We start from the raw sequence: 21378 nt of genomic DNA, 5'->3' as shown, positions 1-21378 counted from the left end.
CTTTCCTCGGGGGTTTAGGGTTACGGTGTGTTTTGTTAGGGCTTTCGTAATCCACTGTATTTTCCGTTGTTCCACACGGACCAGAACTTTGTTCTAACACCACCGCCCCCCGCCCCGCCCTGCCGGCTCGAAGCCTCCGAAGGCAGGTGGCGGGTGCAGCCTCGCGCCTAGGCGTGGGTCCAGGGTGCCGGCCCTCGCTTCCCGCCGGCTGTCAGGCCCAGGGGCGACCCCTCAGCAGAGCCTGGATCTCCCTGAGCAAAGAGCTTCCCGCCTGCTAAGGGGGCAGTGGGGGTGTGAAGCCTGCCGGAGGGACGTGGGGAGACCAGGCAGGGTCCAGGGTACGTTGGGGCTGGGGGGTGGGGAACCGAGGCGGCAGGAGGGGTCTTGAAGCTACTCAGACGAGCGTTGGCCGCGAGTCATGGCCCTGGCACGGGAGGTGCAGCGCTGAGCAGACGGGAGACCCTCCCCCGGGGGGCCCGGAGGTCGCTGGGGAGATGGACCGGATGAAATCCAGGCTAGAGGGTGTCACGCAGTGGAGAAGACGTGGGGCCGGGGGGCCAGGAGCGAGGGCTGCCCGCACACACCCACGCCGCTGCCTGTCTGCCCACACCCAGACCAGGAGCTCCACGCGGCCCCGGCCCGGGACCCAGCCCTGCCAGGTCCGGGTCGCGCTTAAGGAAGACACTTCCGCTTCGTACCTGACAACCTGCCTCATTAAATTTAATGGGCTGGTTGTTCCCGTTAAATAAACATCAACTAATTAGGAAAAACATATTTGCTGAGGTTTGGCTATGGAACGGATAAACCAATTACACGGTTATTCCGCCTCAAAACACACGCGGCCATGAGGAGGGTGCAGACCGCAGCAGGGAGGGCTGGTGGAGCCCGGGGACTCGGAGCCTCCCCACCGCAGTCCACCTCCTCCCCAGGGCTTGGTGGCCCCCAGAACGTCACCCTGGAATGACACTCCAGGCTCCTGGAGCGCAGGAGTCCGGGCAGGGTGGACCCAGACGGGCGCCGACTCCTGCCCTGCACGAGCCAGGACCCTGCAGCACGAGGGACAAACCCCTACTCGACTTGACAAGCGAGAAGAGTGCTGGCTTGTGTGACGGAAGAGTCCAGAGGACGGTTCAGGCATAGCTGGATCAAGGAGCCTAGACAGAGGCGTCAGGATCCGGCCGGTCTCCTTCCACCTCAGCCCTGCTCTCCGCCCTTATCCTCGGGCTCCAGGAAGGGCCCAGGGACTCGTGCCTTCCAAAGAGTTTCTCTTTCCCTCTAGGTCCAGCTTGGGGGTTACGGGCAGACAACAAACCACCCTCGAGCTGACCCAGGAATGTCAGAAACCTCTGGGGAGCCCGGGAAACATGAAAAAGTGCCCCACAGCCTGGATGCATCAGGGAATTGCAGAGAAATACCCATGCGGTGGCTGGAGTTGGAGGCCAGACAGCGCAGCTGTGGGTGCTTCTGCTGGGTCGACGCCCCGAGATGAGGGCGTATGTCGCCTTGAGGGTGATGTAGGGTTGTTGGCACGGCGGCAGCCTCGGCATTGGAACCACCCAGGTGTCCAGGGCCAGCAATGGGTGCCCTGAGGTCCGTGCTTCCACGAAGAAGCACAAACCGGAGCTCCCGGAACTGCCTGGACGCACCTTAGGCATCTTGTCAGCACGAGAAGCCGGGCGGAGAGGACTTCCCACCTGACCCTGGCAGCTCGCAGCCACGTCTCTGTGGCCAGGGCCTGGGTGCAGCCCAGCAGGTCCCCCGCTCAGCGTCCCACAAGGCTGCCGTCAGGCTGTGGCCAGGTGGGCTCCCCTCCCGCAGCAGGGCCAGCGGCGGAGCCTCTTGGAGACCTACAGGAGTCCAGCAGTATCCTCCCCCTCTGCTGTCCTATCAGAGTCACACAGCAGAGTGACTCACGGGGCACCTGGCGTGTCTGCCTCGGAACTGGGTGCTTCCACTTGTGTGACCTCCGAGAGGGAGAGGGAGGGGTCCTGAGGCGGCTCTTGTGGGACGGCCTCCAAACCCTGTTAGTGAGAAAAGAAGACGTGCAAAGGTGGTTCGGAGCAGGTGTACAGGTGCCTCTTTCAGCAGACAGAGAGGCGAGAATATCCTTGTGCGTGTTGCTGCCAGGATGCAGGAAACTGGGGACAATTTTCACTCCCAGGAGGTGACCTGGGGGCCCAGCAGGGGGACATACCTTTTCACTAGGGGTCCTTTCGTGCACCACTTGGATTTTTCTTTTTACCATGAGCATAATATTTTAATAATTAAAAGGCCTGTTTTAATTGTTAAAAAACCCCGAAAGGCCAGACCTCTTGGAAGGTAAAGGACTCTGGAGCAGCTGTCGCCAGAGGGGTTGCCCCCTCCTGACCCTAACGTTACAGCGAGCAAGGGGGAGGGGGGTTCAGTCACACGACTCCAGTAGATCCAGCGAGCTGCCAGGGTTGCCTTGGCCAACAGGTAGGGAGAGCACACCTGAGAATTGCAGAGGCAGGCAGAGCTGAGAGAGATGCCTGGTGACGTGTCTGGGCCTGTGGATCCAACCATGCCTGAAGCTCAGACCTCCTTGGACCTTACAGAGGAGCAAGTCAGTGAATGTGCTGCTGGATGAAGCAAAGCGAGGTTTTCATCAAGGCTTGTCCTGTCCCCTGTCTATGTCTGGTGTCCACTCTGGCTGTTAAACATTTTGAATGTCACCTCTGGTGTTTGTCCCAGAACAGCCCTGCCGGCCCTGGAGGAGGTTTCCAGTGAGCCAGCTTATTTGTTCAGGGCCCAGCCCCCGACCGGCCCCTCTCTGCTGCCCCCTGCTCCTTGCAAGGCCTGTGCCCAGGATGGGGAAGCAGCATGGCTGACTGTTGCCCTCCCCACCAAGGACACAGAAGATACGGGCTGCCTCTGTCACACTTCCTGCCAGGGACCCTGTGACGGCTCTCTGTGGAGGAGACCCAGGCCCAGAAACAGACGGTGATGTCCACGCTGAGGTCCAGAGCCCACGAGCCCAGGGCTGCTGCCAACCAGGCGGTGGGCTGGTGCTTCGGGAAGGCTTCCCTGGAGAGGAGGGGCTGCCCCGGGGCCACGGGCAAGGTCAGCAGGGTGACCTCGTGGGCGCAGAGGAACAGCATCACATGCAGAGCTCGTGGTAGATTGGGGAAATCAGAGATTCCATCTGTGACAGAGCAGGGCGGGTGCAGGAAGGGGGTGCCCAGCAGGCTCAGCATGTCCCCTGGGCACGGGATCCTGTGCCTGGGTTCCCCGCTGTGAAAAGGGACGGTAACAGCCCCCCCCCGGCCGGCGGGTTGGGCTGGGGATGGAAGAGCTGTCGGGAGAGCTCCCTGCCCCGTGTTTCTGTGGTTCCCACAGCGACCCTGGGGGCGATGCCATCTGCCCCGTGACCCAGAAAGCGCACCGAGGGGTGGGCACGTGATGGGAGCGGAGCCCGTGTCTCTGCCCCGGAAGGCTGTGCTCTTCTGAATGGGGCCCTAGTGGCACAGGGACGTCCTCCAGGGGAGGGTTTTGCCAGAAGGGGTGACACCGCGGGGACCGTGGGTGGTTTCAGAGCCTCCCCAGAAATTCCAACTTACCTCTCCATTGCTGTGCTCACCCTGAGGCCGACTGTGCCCACGGGGCAGGCAGCCACCGAGGGGCACGTGGGACGGGGCAGGAGGCGGGTCTGTGCCTGAATGCTGGGGAGGCTCTGTCCAGCCGACTGGAGGGCCGGGCCTGCCCCGCTGCACCCCCACGTCCCCGCAGAGACCCTCAGAGGCGGCACACGGTGCTGTTTGAAGCTACTGGATTCAGGGCGATCTGTCGTGCGGCAGAGTGAATACGCAGACTGGTACCTTGTGTCCCCACCCTGAGACGAGGCCCTGGCTTCCTGGGATCTCCCCGTCCCACCCCACGATGGAAATACCAGGGCGTTGGTGCTGTCGTGACTGAGTGGGTGGGGCCAGCCTACAGGGAGCCGGTAGTGTCCCTGAGGAGGTGACATGAGCTCTGAGCCTGGAGACCAGGAGACGAGGGCGGCTGGAGGGGGGGTGGGCGGCGGCAGGGCAGCCCCAGGACACCTGCGGGGGCTCTGCCGGTGGGACATCTGCCGTCTAACCTGCTCGTCCACGGGGCCAGCTCTGCTTCCGGAGGTGGTGGCGGCAGCAGAGCTGGGCCTGGGTCAGAGCAACAGCAGGGGTACCCTCTTACCTTCTGATTGTGAAATCATCATCATCTACAGTAACAGTAGCTTCACGAGAAGTTGGGAAGATAGTGTGGAGGCCCCATACCCTCTCCTGGCCTCCAGCATTCACATCTCGGGAGGCTGTCATACAACGTGGAAACCAGGACGCCGACGTCCACACCAGGTGCGTGTGAGCTCTGGGTCCCTCATCACAAGTGGATTCCTGGAACGGTCACCGCGAAGGAGATACAGAACCAGCCTTCCCCGCCCCCCAAGCCACGAATCTGTTCAGCACCACCAGTCTGTCGTTTCAGAGATATTCCAAAAGGGTGGATTGTGAAGCGTTGGGGTCGACTCTGCCCTCTCATCTGTGTTGTTTGCTGCCTCCCATGGCTGGAGCGCGTGCAGGGTGGCACGTAGGTCAGCGCGTGTCTGATGCTCAGCGGTAGCTGTGGGCTGTAGGCTCCGCTCCGCAGGAGAGGGGCCCAGTCCCGCGCGCAGCCTTTCCCTATTCCCGTCTGCACGTCTGCGCCCACGTCGCAGCTGTCCCAGGTGCGCCGTCTTCTGCGCTGAGACCTCCAATGGGGGGAGTGGCGGCGGCTTCAGCGCAGCCCCGGTTCTCCGACCCTCTCCCCCGTTGCTTCCTGGGGGGAGGGCTCCTGCCAGCCATTCCCTCTGTGTCACCTGCGTGTTGGCATCTGTCGGTCCTGCGCCCCCAGGCAGGCTCCATGGTGCTTGCTCTGACGGTGACTCTGGATGGGGTCCCGCACATTTGGGGGCCATGTGCTGAGCTCCTCAGCTGCATCTCCATCTGGGGTTCGCAGCTGGCCTCCTCTGACCCCACGTGGGTGGGCAGACTGGGGGCTGCCCGTTACTTTGGGTGGGAGTCCAGCCTCCCGCTTCAGCCCACGGTGTTTCGCAGAGTGAGAAGGCCTGGGCTGCTTCCCCGTCCCCAGGTTCTCACTCCTGGGGCTGTGGGTTGCGAGGGCCACTGTGTCCCAGAGAGGGTGGAGGGGTGGCTTTTCCAGAGGCCATGGCCCTGCCGAGGGCATCCATCCTTGGGAACATCTGTGAGCTGTGAGCCCCAAGGCGACAAGCACCCACTCTGGACCTCCTGGGCGTGGCGTGCGCTGCACCAACTACAGACCCCTGGCCGGGCTCTTCCCGCTGGTGCATCTTGTTCCCTCCGCCCTGCCTGATAGCACGTCCACGCTGCTATCCGCGGGGCAGGTGCCCTCCAGCCAGCCCCTCGGTCCGGCCTGTCTCTCTGTTTACATCCCTCACCTGATTGGCCCCTGAAGTCATCTCAGTTTGCAGCCCCGGGACAAGGTGATGCTGAGGCCTCCAGGGCTCCGTGTAGTGGGGGGCAGGAGCTTTGCTACTGCCTTCTATACAGTGTAGGGCTGACAGTGACCTGGCTCTGTCCCCAGGGTCGGGACTCTCAGCCCAGGCTGGTCACCGCTGGTACCGAGTGGGGCAGAAAGCCCAAAGAGGGCTCACGGGTGGGGAGGGAGCTGTAGTAAGGGAGGCTTCCTGGAGGAGTGGGGGAGGGAACTTGGGCCTTGAGAGATGAAAGGTTGCAGTGGGGGCACTCCTGGTCAAGGGCACAGCATGGGCATGGGCACAGGCCTGAGGCGTGAAGGCATCTTTGGAGCAAGAACGCTGGGCACGTGGGGGAGAAGGTAGGCAGGCGGTGGTCCGCTGACACCACGGGGTCCTGGGTGCCCTGCCTGTCCTGCTTTGGCCTACTTGTTTTAACACCTGCACCTGGACTTTCTCTGGGGGACCACCCCCGGCTCTGGAGAGCTCCCTGTGCCAGCCAGCCCACCGTCAGGTTCTACCCCCAGCCAAGGTGACTGGTTCAGGGGGGCCCTGTGATCCAGCCCACTTCATGAGGGTCCATTCTGGGAATATTCTGGACCTATTGGAAAGAAGCACCTGGAGCTACAAAGGCCACTGGGCACAGAGGCTGGGTGGGGGGGGGGGGGCCCTGCAGAGCCCACAGACGGGGAGGCAGCACCATGACCACGCTTCCCTGCTGCTCACCTGAGCGGCCCTGGGAGCTCGGGCCCAGGTGAGGCTTGTCTCCTGGACCACAGCACCCGCTGGGGAGGGCGGGGTGGGTGGGGATGTGCCTCCGGGCTGAGCCCCGTCCTGCTCTAGGGGACCGCTCTGTGTACATCCCTCCATCGGCCTCACTGCGACGCCGGCCCCCGACAGACCCCCGCTCCCATCTCCACCCAGCGGCCGGCGTGGGCTTCCCAGAATGCGGCAGTGACTGCGGCCGCCCCGTGTGCACGGCAGCTGCCGGGGGGCTGAGGCTGACGGCAGCCACCCCACGGGGTGGGCGAGGGTAGGCCACGGGGACCCAGGGCGCTGCACACGCAGGGCTAGCCCCGGGTGTGCATTCGCACACGTGCACGTGTCCGTGCGTGCACACGCCATGGGTGCAGGGTGGCGGGCTCCGTGTGTGAAGCAAGCCCCTGGAGGGTCTGCCCAGGGGGGGCCCCACCCTGCGTCCTCCCTCCTCGCAGACCCTCCTCCAGCCGCATCCCTCTCCATTTGTGTGGAAAGCTGCGTGGGGAGGGGCGGGCGTGAGCCGGCGCATCTTCGGGGCAGGAGGTGACAGGTGGGGGTGAAGGCCAGGCAGGAGTCAGGGCCACCCCCAAGGGGCTGAGGCTACCCCGAGCCTCTTCCTCCTGCCACATCAGCGGTGGGGTTCTGCCTCGAGGAGGGGAGAGGCCCCCCAAGTCTACTTCTGCACAAAGCTCTGAGTCACAGAAACGCAGAAACGGCCCTGGCATGGCTCCAGAGGCAGGAACACTAGAGGTTCGGAAAGGCCCTCCTCCCCCGCCCTCCCCCCGCCTCCCCCATGTTTCTGGTTCTAGGAATTGTTTTCCCTGCCTCGCCACACACTGCCTGCCCTCCTGGAGGGTGACAGAAGCGAAACCCACACAGGAAACCCAAGGAGGAAGAGCCCAGTGCCCGCTGACTCATTTCCCTCCTTGTGAGGTGGGATGGGGGGGCGCCTGAGCTGCAGTCCCCACCCCCCATGAGCCCCCGCTGTGGTTCCCCCTCCATCTGCACCCGGCCGGCCTCCTCAGGGGCAGGGACCCACTGTGCAAGGCTTTTAGGAGCAACAATTGGCCATCTTTGCTCCAACCAACTGCGGTGCTGGGGTCTCAGCCCTGTGTCCCTGTTGGACTGTGGGCTTTCCTTGTCGATCCTTGGGAATTTCTCATAAATCCTGGATACGCAGCTTTTGCAAGTGTACGTGTGTTGCAGATGTGTTTTCCTGAGTCCTGGCTTATCTTGATATTTCCTTTCCTAACTTTTAATGAACAAAAATAACCAATATTAAGGTAGTCAAATTGACCCGTATTCTCTTTTATATATCTTTGATCTGGGGTTGAAGAACTCCTTCCCTGGCCCAGGGTCGCGAAGACAGTCTGCTCCACTGTCTGGAGTGCCTTTACGGGGCCCACCTGGATTGATAGTGCTGCGTGGTGCGGAGCGGTGCCTCATCAGGTCTCCTCTGGGGAGCGGACCGCAGGTGAGGAGCAGGGGTGGAGGAAGCCGTGTAACCTGGGACGTCTCCAGAGACACTCCCGGGGCTGGAGCTGGTGGGTGCGGGCCCGGCGGAGGCTCTGAGAACCGGTGGGACTGCTGTGCTTAACCAGCCACGCTGGGATCCGCGCACCTTCGGGGGACGCCGCAGAGTAGAGCGAACGGCCCGCCTGCCCGTCGGCCACTCGGTCGCGTCCCCACGTCCCCAGACGAGCGCGACGTCCCGACAAGCCAGCCATGCCGGAGCCACAGGAAATGGAGAACGACCAGCTCAGAAACCGGGACGCGGCTGCGTGAGGCGGGGAGGGGCGGGGGCTCACCCGGGCCTGCGGGGGTCCCTCTCCTAAGGGGTGACCTCCCGGCTCGTGGCCACCCCCGCGGTCCTCGCTGCGCCCCAGCTCGTCCTCCCGCACGGGCCCCCGGCCCTTTGGTTGTTTCCATGGCTCCGGCCGCCTCGCCTCCCCTCGGCCAGGTGCCCCTGTGGCCTCACCTTCGGGCGGCTCTGGGGCGCGCGAACCGCTGCGGGAGCGCGGCCACGGGGATCGCGTCTGCCCAGCCGCCCAGGCGAGCTCGGACCCGCGCCCCCCGGACCCACTGTCCGCCCCGCGTCGCCCCGCCGCCCGGCCCCGTGCCAGCCCGCCGGCCTCGTCCCGGACCGCGCGCCCCACGCCCCGCCGCCCCCTGAGGACCCCGAGCCGTAACCGCCGTCCTCGGCCGTATCTGGACCAGGTTCCGGCAGCTCCTGGCAGCGGCGTTGCCCTTTGAAGCGAGCGATGGGCTAGGGCGGTCGGCGGGGATCGAGCGCCCCCTGGAGGCCCCCGAGAGCCCCGCCCCGCGCAGGCCCCGCCCCCGCGCAGGCCCCGCCCCGGCCCGGCCCGCCCGGGCGGCGCATGCGCGCGACGCTCCGCGGGCGGTGAGAGCGAGGCCGGTCCGCATCCGCGCGGCTGGCGCCCCATTCATGTTGGGCAGCGGCGGCGGCCACGCAGTGGATCCCGGGCGCGGCGGCCTCGGCCTGGGTGGCCTGCGAGGCTTCGGCGGCCCCGCGGCGGGGCGGGGCGGACGGCGGCTCGGGCGGCGGGCGGCGATGGCCGGCGGCGGGCGCGCCCCGGGGCAGCCCGTGAGTAGGGGTGCAACTTTCCCCGCAGCGGGGCGGGCGGGGGTCCGGCGGGGGTCCCACGGTGGTCTGGGCGCGGGGCGGCCTCGAGCCGGGGTCCGGGCGCGGGGCGGCCTCCGCGGGGTTGCGGGCGGGCGGGGGTCGCGCGGGGGGCGGCGGCGCGCGTGTCCGCGCCCCCGCGTGTCCGCGCCCCGCGTGTCCCTGCGTCTCTGGCCCGGTTCACGCGTGTCCGGGCGCGGCCGCGGCGCCGAGCCCGCGCGTCCCCGCCGGGCCGGGATGGGACCCTGCCCGCCGCGCTCGCGGGGCCGCGCCGCCTCCTCCGGGCCGGGCAGGGAGAAAGTTCGCGGCGGCGCCGCCGGGAGGGCTCTGCGGCCGGACCGGGCCGGCGGAGTGCGCTGGATCTCCGGCGCCGGCAGGCCCGCGCGGCCGGAGTGGGCGCCGGTCCGCCCAGGCCCGCAGGCCCGCGCCGGCTGGGAGGGGCGGTGCGCCAGCCGCGCGCCCGGCCTCTTCGCCGCCCCGCGCGGGGCCTCTCCAGGGTCAGCCGCTTCCCGCGGCCGCTCCGAGGGCTGCTGCGCAGCCCCGGGCCTGGTGGGCGGCGGGGCTGGCGGCGACGGGGCGCGATCGAGCGGCCTCGGGGTGGGGATTGCGGCTCCGGGTACCCCCGCCCGTTCCGAGACCCTAGGGGATCCCGGGAAGGGGGCGAGAGGGCCAGAGGGGCTCCGGTGGCTGCCTAGAGCCGGGAGCTGCCCCTGGCTCATCTGTGGGGTGCTGGGGCCACGCCCCTTGAAAGAAAGAGGGGTGTGTGTTGGGGGACGTGGACCGAGCCTCTGCCCGCGAGCCTGGGCTCCGGTAGCGCGGCCGTCCGCGCTGCTCCACCTCCTTCCGAGCTGAGGCCGGTTCTCTGGGTCTGCGCGGGGGTGGGCTCAGCCTTTGCTCCTCCGGCCCTCTGGAGGCCCTGGGCCCTCGGGAGCTCACCCCAGGCAGGTCCCCTGGCTCCCTGCTGGTTTGGGGTGTGCAGGAGAGACCAGGTGCTGCGCCAGGCAGCCCAGAGCATGCCCGGTCCTGTGCCAGAGGCGGACTTGGAAGCCAGTGATTCCCTTCAGGGCCGGGCAGCAAGTGGGCCTGGGAGGGGGCCCTGGAGGCCCCAGAAGGGCATTTCAGGCAGGGGAGACAGCTCTGCCGAGGCCTGGCCCGCCCCGGTGTGGCTGAGGTGTGTGCTTGGGGGTGGGAGCGGATGAGGGCTCTGGACAAAGCAGACAGCCCTTTGCTGGCTCCTGGCTGTGGCTTGTGTGTTTTAAGCTCCCCCGCACCCCTGAAGGTCCCAGCGTCTTGAGTATGGCGTCAGGAGGAGAGGACCCTCAGGGAAGCCCGAAGGCAGGTGCTTTTTCTGCGAAGCAGGACTCCAGTGACCCTGGATCCTGGTCCTGTGCATGCTGGTCCCATAGGGCAGGCCTGGAGGGGGAGCGGGCGGCTGGGGACCACCTCCCGGGGCCTCTGTTGGGGGAGGTGGGGTGACTGGGCAGCTCTTGGTCCCAGTTGCTGACAAGGTACCTTTGGGTAGGAGGGCCGTGTCTTCTCGGTCCCCCACACCTCAACCTGTCCGTGCCCCAGAAGAATCCAGATCTGGTGGGGCGGGGGGCGGGGGGGCGCAAGATTGGGGCCGCCCCTCCGTGAAGAGGCCTCTGAGGGCCTTTGTTTCTCAGGGCGAGGAGTGGTGGTGGCCGCTGGGCCCGGGAGAGAGCAGGGGATGACGCTCGCTCCACGCTCTGCTGGGCAGCTGAGCCCGTCCTGTGCAGGAGTGGAGGCCACTGTGCCGGCCCGTCTGGCCTTTCCCTGCCCTGCGCACCTCCAGTCGGCACACCCGGCACCAGGCCGCTTCTCCTTCCCGGTCTGCTTCTCACTGGCCAGGCCCAGCCTGCTTCCCGTGCCGGCGCTGCGGTCACTCTCACCACTCTCTGCGTGGTCCAGCAGGTTCCACCCCCAGCTCTGGGTCCTCTGTGCCCAGGATGCCCCTCCCCCGCCAGCTCTGGGGCCTGGTCCTTCTGGGGCAGGTGGAAGGGGCTCCCCATACCCCAGCGCTGCTGCTGCTTCACCGCCCCCCCACCCCGGCCCGGAGCGTGCATCTGTTGCTGCTCCCCTCCCCCAGCCCAGCATGGAGTGAATGCATTTTCTCCTGGGCAGACCGGAGGCCTGTGGGAGTCCAGGTCCCTGTAGGAGTGCTGAGAACTAGCTGGGTGACCTTGGGTGTATCCGAGCTGCGGGCCCGTCCCTCTTGGGTAGGGGCAGTCACCCAAAGTCTTCAGTGGCCCCTGTGAGGTGGTGGCCGGGAGGACTCAGCCCCAGGCCTGGTGCCCCTTTCCTGGCTGCAGCCCCGTGCCTCTGGCTGGTCCTTTCGGGCAGCTCTGTTGGGGGAGGGGCAGCAGGCCCCCGGCCAGGCTGGAGTTTGGATGGTGCTTCTTCAGCTGGGTTCCTCCCGTTTAATATAAAAAGTAGGGCCCGTAAATGCGTTAAGACGCGTATAATTATCCCAGAGGACGGGAGAGCCCAGCCCTTGGTAATTGCAGGCCTTCTTTGAACTGATAAACGGTGCGTGATTCATGCTTTCTTTGGAGTTCCCAGGCTGTCAGCCCAGGCCTCACCGCCACCGGGACCACCGGGAGGAGCCACCAGGTCTGCCCTGGGCTCCTGAGCTGGGGGCAGGGGCCGCCTGCGAGGTACCGGCGGCCATAGTTCCTGGGGTGTCTGGGCGGAGATCTGCAGGAAGGCAGCTGACAGCCTGCTGGGGGGGCCCCTGCGGGCAGCACAGCCCTGTCCCCCTACTGCGGGATCCTGGCCAAAGGCCCGCATATCCTAAGCCTCAGCATCCCCCCTCCCCACCACCTGAGCAGAGGTGTAGGTTTTCAGTGGCATCCGGTGAGTGGGGAGTGAGGACACAGGGAGGGAGCAGGTCCTGCTCTGCAGGACCCAGTCGTTCACTCTTTCATTCACAAGTGCTGGGTCCTGGGCCGGCCTCGGGGGTTCAGTGGGAAACCACAGAGCCAGGCCCTGCTCTCGTGGGGCTGCCACTCTGGTGGGGAGAGCATCGGGGAGCAATACGTGACAAAACCGTTAGCAAGCACCTTGCCACAAATTAAACTGGGTGACTGAGAGGGACGGCTGCTGCCTTCGGCCCGCAGGTCGAGGGCTGTGGGCAGGGAGGGAAGAGCACCCCAGGAGAGGGGCAGGAGGCCAGAGGAGCCCTGTGCTGCAGGGGCAGACGTGGGGGCCCGGAGACCCACAGGCTCTGGGGCCAGTTCCCAGCCTGGACTTGGCAGGAGGCACCTATCCTTTGGGCCTCGGCTTCCCCACCTGTAAAACGAGAGGCGTTGTCTGGGGGCAAAGAGTGTGTGCTGCGCGCCAGTGCCTGCCTGCAGTGGGGACCCGGCGTTGCTGTGGTCTGTTTCCATCCAGGAGTGGGGTGAGGCCCCAGCAAGCCCGTCTGGGGGTGTGACCAGCAGAGCCAGGGCGGGACCCCTGCTGGCCCTGAGCGGGCACCCCCCCTCATCCGGGAGAGGAGCTGTCGTCATTACCATTGCACGGATCGGGAGACCGAGGCTGGCAGAGAGGAGTAGCCCCCACCGGGGCCACGTGGCTGCAGAGCAGCAGGGTCTAGGTTTACCCTGGTGCCCGACTGCCACCTTCCAGGCTGCGGGGAGCTGAGACTTTCCGAGAGGAAGTAGGGCCAGGGCAGGATTCGGGGGCCTCACGCACGGGGCAGGGGCACCGGTGGGCTGGGGGTGGGGATGATGGGTGGGAGGTGCAGGGCTGGGGGCTGGGCCGGGGTCAGCAGGGAGCGGCCCTGGGGTCAGTGTGACCGGCCCCCCTTCTGCGGGCCCCGCCCGAGCGTCCTTGTCTAGCTGAGAGTAGGACTGCCCAGGGCCTCGGGCAGAGAGGTGGTCACCCACCTTGGGAGCTTGGAGCTGGGGGTCTTGTTCCCTAAGGCGTGGGGAGGCTTGAGTCGGGGGGTGGTGGCCCCCAGGTTTGGGTGTCGGTGGGGCTCCCGATCTAGACCCTGAGCCCTTGTCACCCGCCTTCTCGTTCTGGGTTCATTTTCTCCTCCACCGGCCACGGTGGCCCAGGCAGCGATGGAGTGTGTGTGGCCCGTGCTGCCCGCAGGCCCTAGGCTTGGTGTAGCCGCTTGCAGGGTTCCAGGCGGGGAGGTGTGCTTCCTGCACCTCGGGCTTTTCCTGGAGGGGTGGGTCACGCCCCAGAAGTGGGATGTCCCAGGGGAGGACGGGCGCGTGGAGCTCGGTGACGGCACGTGTGTGCGTGTGGGGGGGCGCGCGAGGGCTGCTAGCGCTGACACACTTTGTCCCCCGTTCTCCCCGCAGGGCTGAGGCTCCCGGCCCCGTGATGCGCATCCCTGCAGGACCTGAGCGCCGCAGCCCGAGGCCGCAGCCCGTCATGCTGCCGCCACGTCTGAGCCCACGGGCGCTGCCGCCGCCACTGCTTCTGCTGCCGCTGCTGCTGCTGCTGGGGGCCGCGCCCCGGGCGGGCGGGGGTCCACAGCCCCCTTTCCGCAACTTCACGGCCGGTGAATGGGCCCTCACCCACCTGGTGGTCCACGAGCAGACGGGCGAGGTGTACGTGGGCGCCGTGAACCGCATCTACAAGCTGTCGGGGAACCTGACGCTGCTGCGGGCGCACGTGACGGGCCCCGTGGAAGACAACGAGAAGTGCTACCCTCCGCCCAGCGTGCAGTCCTGCCCGCACGGCTTGGGCAGCACCGACAACGTCAATAAGCTGCTGCTGCTGGACCAGGCCGCCAACCGCCTGCTGGCCTGCGGCAGCGCCTCGCAGGGCATCTGCCAGTTCCTGCGGCTGGACGACCTCTTCAAGCTGGGCGAGCCGCACCACCGCAAGGAGCACTACCTGTCGGGCGTGCGCGAGGCGGGCAGCATGGCGGGCGTGCTGATCGCCGGGCCTCCCGGCCAGGCGCAGGCCAAGCTCTTCGTGGGCACGCCCATCGACGGCAAGTCCGAGTACTTCCCCACGCTGTCCAGCCGCCGGCTCATGGCCAACGAGGAGGATGCCGAGATGTTCGGCTTCGTGTACCAGGACGAGTTCGTGTCCTCGCAGCTGAAGATCCCCTCGGACACGCTGTCCAAGTTCCCGGCCTTCGACATCTACTACGTGTACAGCTTCCGCAGCGAGCACTTCGTCTACTACCTCACCCTGCAGCTAGACACGCAGCTGACCTCGCCCGACGCCGCCGGCGAGCACTTCTTCACGTCCAAGATCGTGCGGCTGTGCGTGGACGACCCCAAGTTCTACTCCTACGTCGAGTTCCCCATCGGCTGCGAGCAGGCGGGCGTGGAGTACCGCCTGGTGCAGGACGCCTACCTGAGCCGGCCTGGCCGCGCCCTGGCCCGCCAGCTGGGCCTGGCCGAGGACGAGGATGTGCTGTTCACCGTGTTTGCCCAGGGCCAGAAGAACCGCGTGAAGCCGCCCCGGGAGTCGGTGCTGTGCCTGTTCACCCTCAGGGCCATCAAGGAGAAGATCAAGGAGCGCATCCAGTCCTGCTACCGCGGCGAGGGCAAGCTCTCGCTGCCCTGGCTGCTCAACAAAGAGCTGGGCTGCATCAACTCGGTGAGCGTCCCGCGGTCCCGGAACGAGGCGCCGACCGCTCGTTGCGTGGCGCTCACCCTGCGCTGGGGGCCGCTGTTGGCCCGTCTCCCAGGGTCAGGGCTGCACCTGGGCTGCGGCTGTCCTGCCCGTTAGAAGACGGGGTGGCGTGACCGCGTGCACGAGTCCACGAGCCCCCGCGGCCGTTGGACGGAGCCCCTCTGACCACGCGTCTGCTGCTGTTGTGGGTGCTTTTGCGGGCCCCATCTTGTTTCCATTTCAGAGACAGGGTTGCCCGGGGTGGGGTGACTTGCCCAGGGTACACGGCCAGTAAGGGGCGAGCTGGGGCCACACCAGGGTCAGGTGGACACCAGATACCGTCCTCCCTCTGGGTCCTGTTGATAGGCTCTTCTGACTCTTGCGCTGGGCGCCTGGCCATGCACCTGACCTGGGAGCGGCCCGAATGCCCGGGGGCTGGGCGCTCAGGAGCCGGCAGTCCCATCTCTAGGCCCTGACGGGGTCCTCTAGGGGCCAGCTGCTTTTTGAGGGGTGTCTCTTGCACACCCCCAGGCAGTAGGACCCATTGTTTCTCTGAGTAAGGTCCCAGGCTCAGAGGGGATAAGGGACTTGTTCAGGGTCGCTGGGTAGAGGACCTCCAGTGCCAGGCCTTAGACCCTCTGATGCCGCTGCCTGGGACGCGCTGGTGGCCTAGGGAAAGCCCGGCCCCTCCCTGGCCTCAGTTTTCCCATTTCCGTCCTGGTTTGTCTTCAGAGCAGTGTGGGTTGGCCCTTCTTTCTCACATCTGTTGCTGTGTGCGGCGGGGCCTCATCGTAGCAGGGCTGCTCTCCAGACCTCGGCCTCGGGTGCACAAGGCTGGTGCATCGCCCATCCTCCCCTCGGCCTCTCGAGGAAGGTGTTTGATCTCCGTCGTATAGGTGGAGAGACTGAGGCTCGGAGGGCCAGCGCTTGCCGAGATCGCCGTGTGCTCTGCGCGCCCTGTGCCACGGCTGGTGCCCCCTGCCTGGGCCTGGTCCCCACTGCCCCCCGCATCTCCCCTGGCCCCTCTTCCCCTGGCCCAGCCCTGACCCCGCCTCCTGTGCTCCTTCTGCATTGGTGACCTCGCGCACTGCAAACCTCAGACCCCCAGCCTGCTGCAGGGGAGCCGCGCAGACTCCCTCCCCCAGCCCCCGGCGTCCGCCCTGCCCTCCCAGGCCCTTCTCCGGAACCTCACGCTATCGATTGTTTCCTCTCTGACCGTAGCCGTCTCCTCTCAGCCAGCTCCTCCCTTTGCCTTTTAGGTGTAACGCTGTGTCCTGTCTTGAATAAGCCGTCCTAGTGCCCCACCAGTCCCCGGCCACCGCCTGTGCGGCCTCACTGTGCAGCAGGCCTGGCCCCTCCCTGCCCACACCCAAGGCTGCCTCTTGCCTGCTCCCCACTCAGCGGTGGACGCAGGGCCTGTGCCTGGTGTGTGTGAGAGGTGCCCACCCCTGGCGCCTGCTCCTGGGCCTCGAGCGGCTTCCAGGGCCTCAGTTTCCCCATCTGTCAAGTGGGTCCAGGAGTCCCTGACCCCTGCCCCCGCCGCCCAGGCCGCTGCCCCACGTGTGGCCTGTGCAGGCCTTGGAGAGCGGCCCCTGAGCCCCCGCCCCAGCCTGGGGAGGGGAGCCGGCCGGTGCTGGCTGCGCCGCCCCGCAGGGCCCCAGGCGCCTGGCCTCACCCCCGACCCTCCCCGGCTCCCGCAGCCCCTCCAGATCGACGACGACTTCTGCGGGCAGGACTTCAACCAGCCGCTGGGCGGCACGGTCACCATCGAGGGGACGCCCCTGTTCGTGGACAAGGACGACGGCCTGACCGCGGTGGCCGCCTACGACTACCGGGGCCGCACCGTGGTGTTCGTGGGCACGCGCAGCGGCCGCATCCGCAAGGTCAGCCTGGGCCGGCAGCGCGAGCTGCCCCGCTCTGTGTGCCGTGGACGGGGGCGGGGACCTCCAGGGGCTCACGGGTCTGGGCCTGAGCGCTCCCTGTGGGCTGCTTCCGCGTCCGGCCCGAGGCCCTGGCTGGGCGTCGGGGCCTGGTGACGCCGGAGCTGCCGGAGCTGCCGGCCTTGCTCCCCACGGGTGTGGGCGGCGGGGGCGGGGCAGGCCTGTGGGGCCCCCTCCCCTCCCGGATCCGGTGTCTGCTGAGGCAGCACTCTGCCCTGGAGGGAGGCCGCATCCTGCAGGGAGACGGCAGGGCCGAGGGCAGGGCAAGGGGGCGCCCCGCCCCCGCTGGAGCGCCAGTGTTGGGGTGCTCTGGAGTGGAGGTCAGCTCCTGGGCCCCTCGTGGGCCCCTGGGACGGGCCGGTCCCGTGCTTCCAGGTCTGTGTCCCCGCCGGCAGGTGCTGGGCTGAGCTGGGCAGGGGCGGGCTTTCTGGGGCAGCAGCCCCCCACGGCTCAGCTGCGACCTGGTGGGTGGTTAGGGACCAGGCCAGGGGAGGGCCGCCCGGCTGTGGAGGAAGTTCCTGGGGCACATCGGGGTGGGGGTGCCTGGGAGCCCCAAGGATCAGCGCAGGGGCGGGACCTCGTGCATGAAATAACAGCCCTGCGGAGGCTGCTGCTGACACAGCTCCCCAGCCGGCGTGCGCCCGGGGGTGGGCCTGGGCCCGGGGCCAGCCAGAGCCTTGCCTGCTCCCAGAGCGTGCGGGGTGGGGTGTCTCCCGTCCCTGCCATGCTGGGTGCCCTGGGAATCACGTCCCACTGCCGGCTGGCTCTGTGGCCTCTGGGAAGGGCCCTGCCCCCAGCCTCAGCTTCCCCATCTGTGAAACAAGCCTGAAGCAAGGGCTTCGGGCAGTGGGGGCCGTGCTGACCGAGGGCCCCCCGGGCCGGGTGCTGCGGAGTTCTGCTCACAGGACTTGCGGGCCCCTGGGGTGGTGGCAGCCCAGCTCGGGCCCCTGCCACCCTCCGGGCCAGCCCCTGTGCCCCCCGTCCCGGCCCTGGTGTCGCATCCTGCCTGCGCCCTGGCTGAAGGGCACTCTCCCTTCCTAGGGGTGGGGCCTCACCCAGCTCACAGCTCGCTGCTGCCGCCCCAGGGCTGGGGGAGCAGAGGAGAGGGACCGTGGACCCCCGTGGGTGTGCGCTGGTGGGCTGTGCCTGGCGGGGCCTGCCCCACTGCGGCAAGAGCCCCCGTGGGGTTCGGCTGCAGGTGAAACACTTGGAGACCTTCCTGCGGGGCCCTAGAGCCTGTCACCTGGCCGCAGGCCAGACTCCAGGGGCTGGGAGGGGCCCTCTTGATGGCTGGTGGGCTGGCGGGCAGCTGGCCGGGCGCCGTCTTGTCCCACGGCAGCCAGCCACCCTGTGAGGCTGGGGGAAGGCGTGAGTCCAGCGCAGCCTCCCTCTGCTGCCTGCCGGTCTTGCTCCCTGCCCCAGTCCCACCGAGGGGAAACTGAGGCCCCGAGAGTGGACCACGGGGGTGGCCTGGGCCCGCCTGTGAGAAGAGGCTGCTTCGGGAGTGAGGAAGCCACAGCTGCGGTCCCCTCGCCCCTCCGCACCTCCCCCGCACCTGCCCACCAGGGCACTGTCCACCCTGGTGCATCCAGCTGGGCCCCACGCACCGTGTGAGTGGACGGCGCCCTTTTCGGGGGTGTGGGGTTGGCCACGCCCAGGGGCGGCGCCTGCTTGAGGCTCTGCTCCCTCGCCCGCAGACCGGCCCCCTGCACCCCTCCTCCCTGCGCGCCCCTGCCCCGTGGGCACCAGGTCTCGTGGGTGGCCCAGTCCTCTTCTCTCCGGGCCTCCCTGTCCCGCGCTGGGGCCTGGGGCGGTGTGAGGGCCGGGGGGAGGGGTGTCCCCTCTCTGCTCGTAGGCCTGGGCTCCCTTCCCCTCGGCCCACCGGTTCCTGGACCTCCTGAGGTCCCCAGGAGAGGCCTCTGGCCTTGGCCCGCTTGAAGGACGCTGCTCCCTGCGGGCGCCCACGTCTCCCTGGCCGGGCCTGGCCTTCGGCAGCAGAATTCCCACCCCTGCCTCGTCCCTCTCGTGTCATCCTGACCCAGCCCGGGGGTGGGTGCGGCCGTGGTCCGGGGGCCGGAGCCGGGGCAGGGGGCACTGCAGCCGGCACGGTGCCCCCTCCCTGCTGGCCCGCCTGGCTGCCTCCTCTGAGCCTGGGGCGGGCTGGGCCCTCGGCTCTGTCTCCGGGGTTGAAATCCAGGCCCTTCCTGCCGGAGCCTGGCCCCACCACGTGAGCCGCGAGCCCTGGCTCCCTGTCTCGTGTCCTTTGTCTGCCCCGAGCGGGAGCCTGGGCCTGAGGGCTCGCCTGCACCCAGGCACAGGCCCGCTGCGCTGACACACCCCATCCTCCCCACGTCCGGTCTTTCCCGGGCTTTAAAAAGCGACTGGGCAGCCCTAGGGACGTGGCTGGCTCTGGGCCATCTCCAAACGGTGTTGTGTAAAATTGTAGCTGATTAATTTAAGCGCTGCCCGCTTGAGCCGCTGAGGGCTGGCTGGGGTGCCCCGAGTCCGCTGCCCTTCCCCAGAGGCCCCGCCCGCCACCTGCCCCTCCGACCCCAACCAAGGCCATCATCCTCCTGTGCAGACAACCCCAGACCTCCGCCCTGCCTGTCCCCTCCTGCGCCTCCCCTGCCCGGTGGCCTCCGGGTCCTTGGGTGCCCGCGGGGGAGTGGGGGGTTGGAGAACAGCCTGTGGACTCCTGCCGGGGCGCCTGCCCTGCGAGTCCACAGCTGGCGGCATGGGCCTGGTGAGAGCGGTTGTCCTGCCACTGCTGCAGGGCCGGACTGCGCTGGGGACGCAGCTGGCCCTGCCGCTTGGTGGCCGTGCCAGGCAGGCACGTGGCCCCGTCCCCCCAGTTAGCCGGTTTTCCGAGAGAACCTGAAGATCTGTGTTGTGTGACGTCTCTCGATGGTTAAGTGTCGGCAGCTAATCTACGTCTTAAGACAGCATCGTGGGCCGGCCTGAGCGGCGGGGGTGCATCACGGGCCCACGGGGCACCGGGCCGCGGGGTGGGCCCCGGGGCCGCGCAGCTGGACCCCCAGGCTGGGCCCACCAGTGGGTTCACAGTGCTTGCTGCCTGTGCGGTGATCCCGTAGGGAGGAGAGACCACGGGCTGCGGTCTCAGTGCTCTGTCCCCACAGCGGGCCTGGTCTGGCCTGGTCTCCGGCCCCTCGGGCATCAGTGCTCCGCGTGCCTGCCGAGTGCAGCGCTCTGGGCCTGGGTTGCCGGGAGGGGAACGTCCCTTACCCTCCAGAGATCTTGGTCTTGGAAGCTGCCTCCTGGCAGCCCCTCCCTTCACGCACCCCCCCACCCCCGCCCCAGGATTCTGAAACTCAGAGGCCCTGGAAGCCGAGTGGCTGTGGGTAGGTCTCTGCGCCAGGGCGGCCTGTCCGCAGGGTCCCTGCTGCGCGCCCCCGTCCCGGGCCGACGTCCTGCTTGGTGCGTCTGTGGAGACCCCTGCTCCCCAAAGCCCAGGTCTGTGCGGGGGTGGGGGGTGGGGGAGGCCCCGTGGCGCTGGGGACACTGACCTGTTGAGAGATGCTGGCAGGGCCTGGCTGGGCCGCCTCCCCGGCCTGCTGCCTGCACCCCCTCGGGGCTCGTCTCGGGAGTCTGGAGGACGCGTAGATTTCCAGCATCCGCTCTGAAGGTTACCCACCCTCAGGAAAGCGCCCGGCCCGGGAGGTGTCACAGGAGAGCACGGCGGGCGCCTACTCGGGCGCTGACCTTCCCGTGGGTCCCCTCAAGGCCTGACCATCCGTCCCTGGGCCTGGCTGTGGCCCGAGTCCCCCGGGACGTCATCTGTCTTCCTCTGCTCAGCACCCTGCGAGACTCACCTGTGCTGTGCAGTCAGTCCTGTGCCGTGGGGGCGTCCTGTGCTCCAGACACTCTTGACGACGTCGCCTCTTTCTGGGTGGACGTGACGTTGTTTCTGTCCGTGTTGCCGTTTCCAGCACCCGGCGGTGGGTGGGTCAGCGGTCAGCACGCAGCCCACCTCGTGGACAGTTTTTGGGTCCCTGCGGTGCTCCCTGCCCGAGGAGTCGTCGGTGGGGAGTGGAGGGGCTTCAGCCGCCTGCTTCCTGCGTGTCTCAGCTGCTCTGCCCGTGGGGCCCCGTGGGTGCACTGCCCCTGCCCACCCAGGGCGGGGGTCCCCGGAACCTGCGGGTGGCATCGCATGGTGCCCCGCGACGTGGCTGTGTCCTGGGGGACGTGATGTGGTCTCTGGCTCTCGAGGCTGGCTGGCTGCGGCAGGCTGAGCCAGCGGGCACAGGGACCTGTTGGTCACCCTGTGGGTCTGTCGGACCCACCTCAGCCCTCACCCCAGAGCCAGTGTTGCACCAGGGCACATGCAGTGACGGCCAGCGGGGTTGCCCACAGGAGTCTTGCCCCAGGTCCACCTCCCTGCAGGGTCTGGCTGGTCAGGCTTAGGCCCGGCGTCAGCACCGGGACACCTTTGGAAAGAACGATGCCCTTGGGTGCAGGCCGGCAGTGGCCTTCCTGTGCCCGGTCCCCCGAGTGCCCAGGCTCAGGGCCAGCCTGGTGGGGGTGGCCTCACACGGCCCAAGGTTACCACCCACAAAGTGCAGGACCCCTGCCCCCTGGGCAGACAGGGCTCTGCCCTCCAGGGCCCATCTGCAGTGGGGTGTGGGAGCCCCCGGCAGCCCAGGAGATGGGTACAGAGGCCGGAACAGGCCAAGGAGCTGTGCAGTGCGTGGGAAGGGTGTTCTGGGTGTGGTGGACACGTCGCTGGTGACCCTGCAGCGGTCACCAGAGGCTGCAGAGGTCAGGCCTGGGGACGGAGCTGGAGGGCAGTGGTGGTTTTGGGAAAGTGGAGGAGGTGCGTCAACTGCTGGTGCAGGTGGGGTAGAGTGGATGGGGGGGTCTCGGGTTTGAGACAAGGACATCTGGCTGGGTGGTCACTGCTGCCTGCTGCGGCACCCTGGCCGTGTCACTGC

General features: G+C 67.6%; 1 protein-coding gene across 1 annotated transcript in view; it reads left to right on the top strand.

Annotated features, from left to right (window-relative positions):
- The first annotated feature begins 8801 nt into the window (after positions 1-8801).
- The window catches only part of PLXNA1 (plexin A1), a 43395-nt gene continuing 30818 nt past the window's right edge, over positions 8802-21378 (top strand). Inside the window, exons 1-3 of the mRNA XM_060023191.2 lie at positions 8802-8849; positions 13217-14474; positions 16190-16372. Coding sequence (XP_059879174.1) covers positions 13239-14474; positions 16190-16372 — 1419 coding nt within the window. The 5' untranslated portion in view covers positions 8802-8849; positions 13217-13238. The remainder of the gene's footprint in view (positions 8850-13216; positions 14475-16189; positions 16373-21378) is intronic.

Source organism: Delphinus delphis, chromosome 10 (assembly GCF_949987515.2).
Source record: "Delphinus delphis chromosome 10, mDelDel1.2, whole genome shotgun sequence".
NCBI lineage: Eukaryota > Metazoa > Chordata > Mammalia > Artiodactyla > Delphinidae > Delphinus > Delphinus delphis.
The sequence above is the reverse complement of the archived record's forward strand: the minus strand, read 5'-3'. Positions and strand labels throughout refer to the sequence as shown.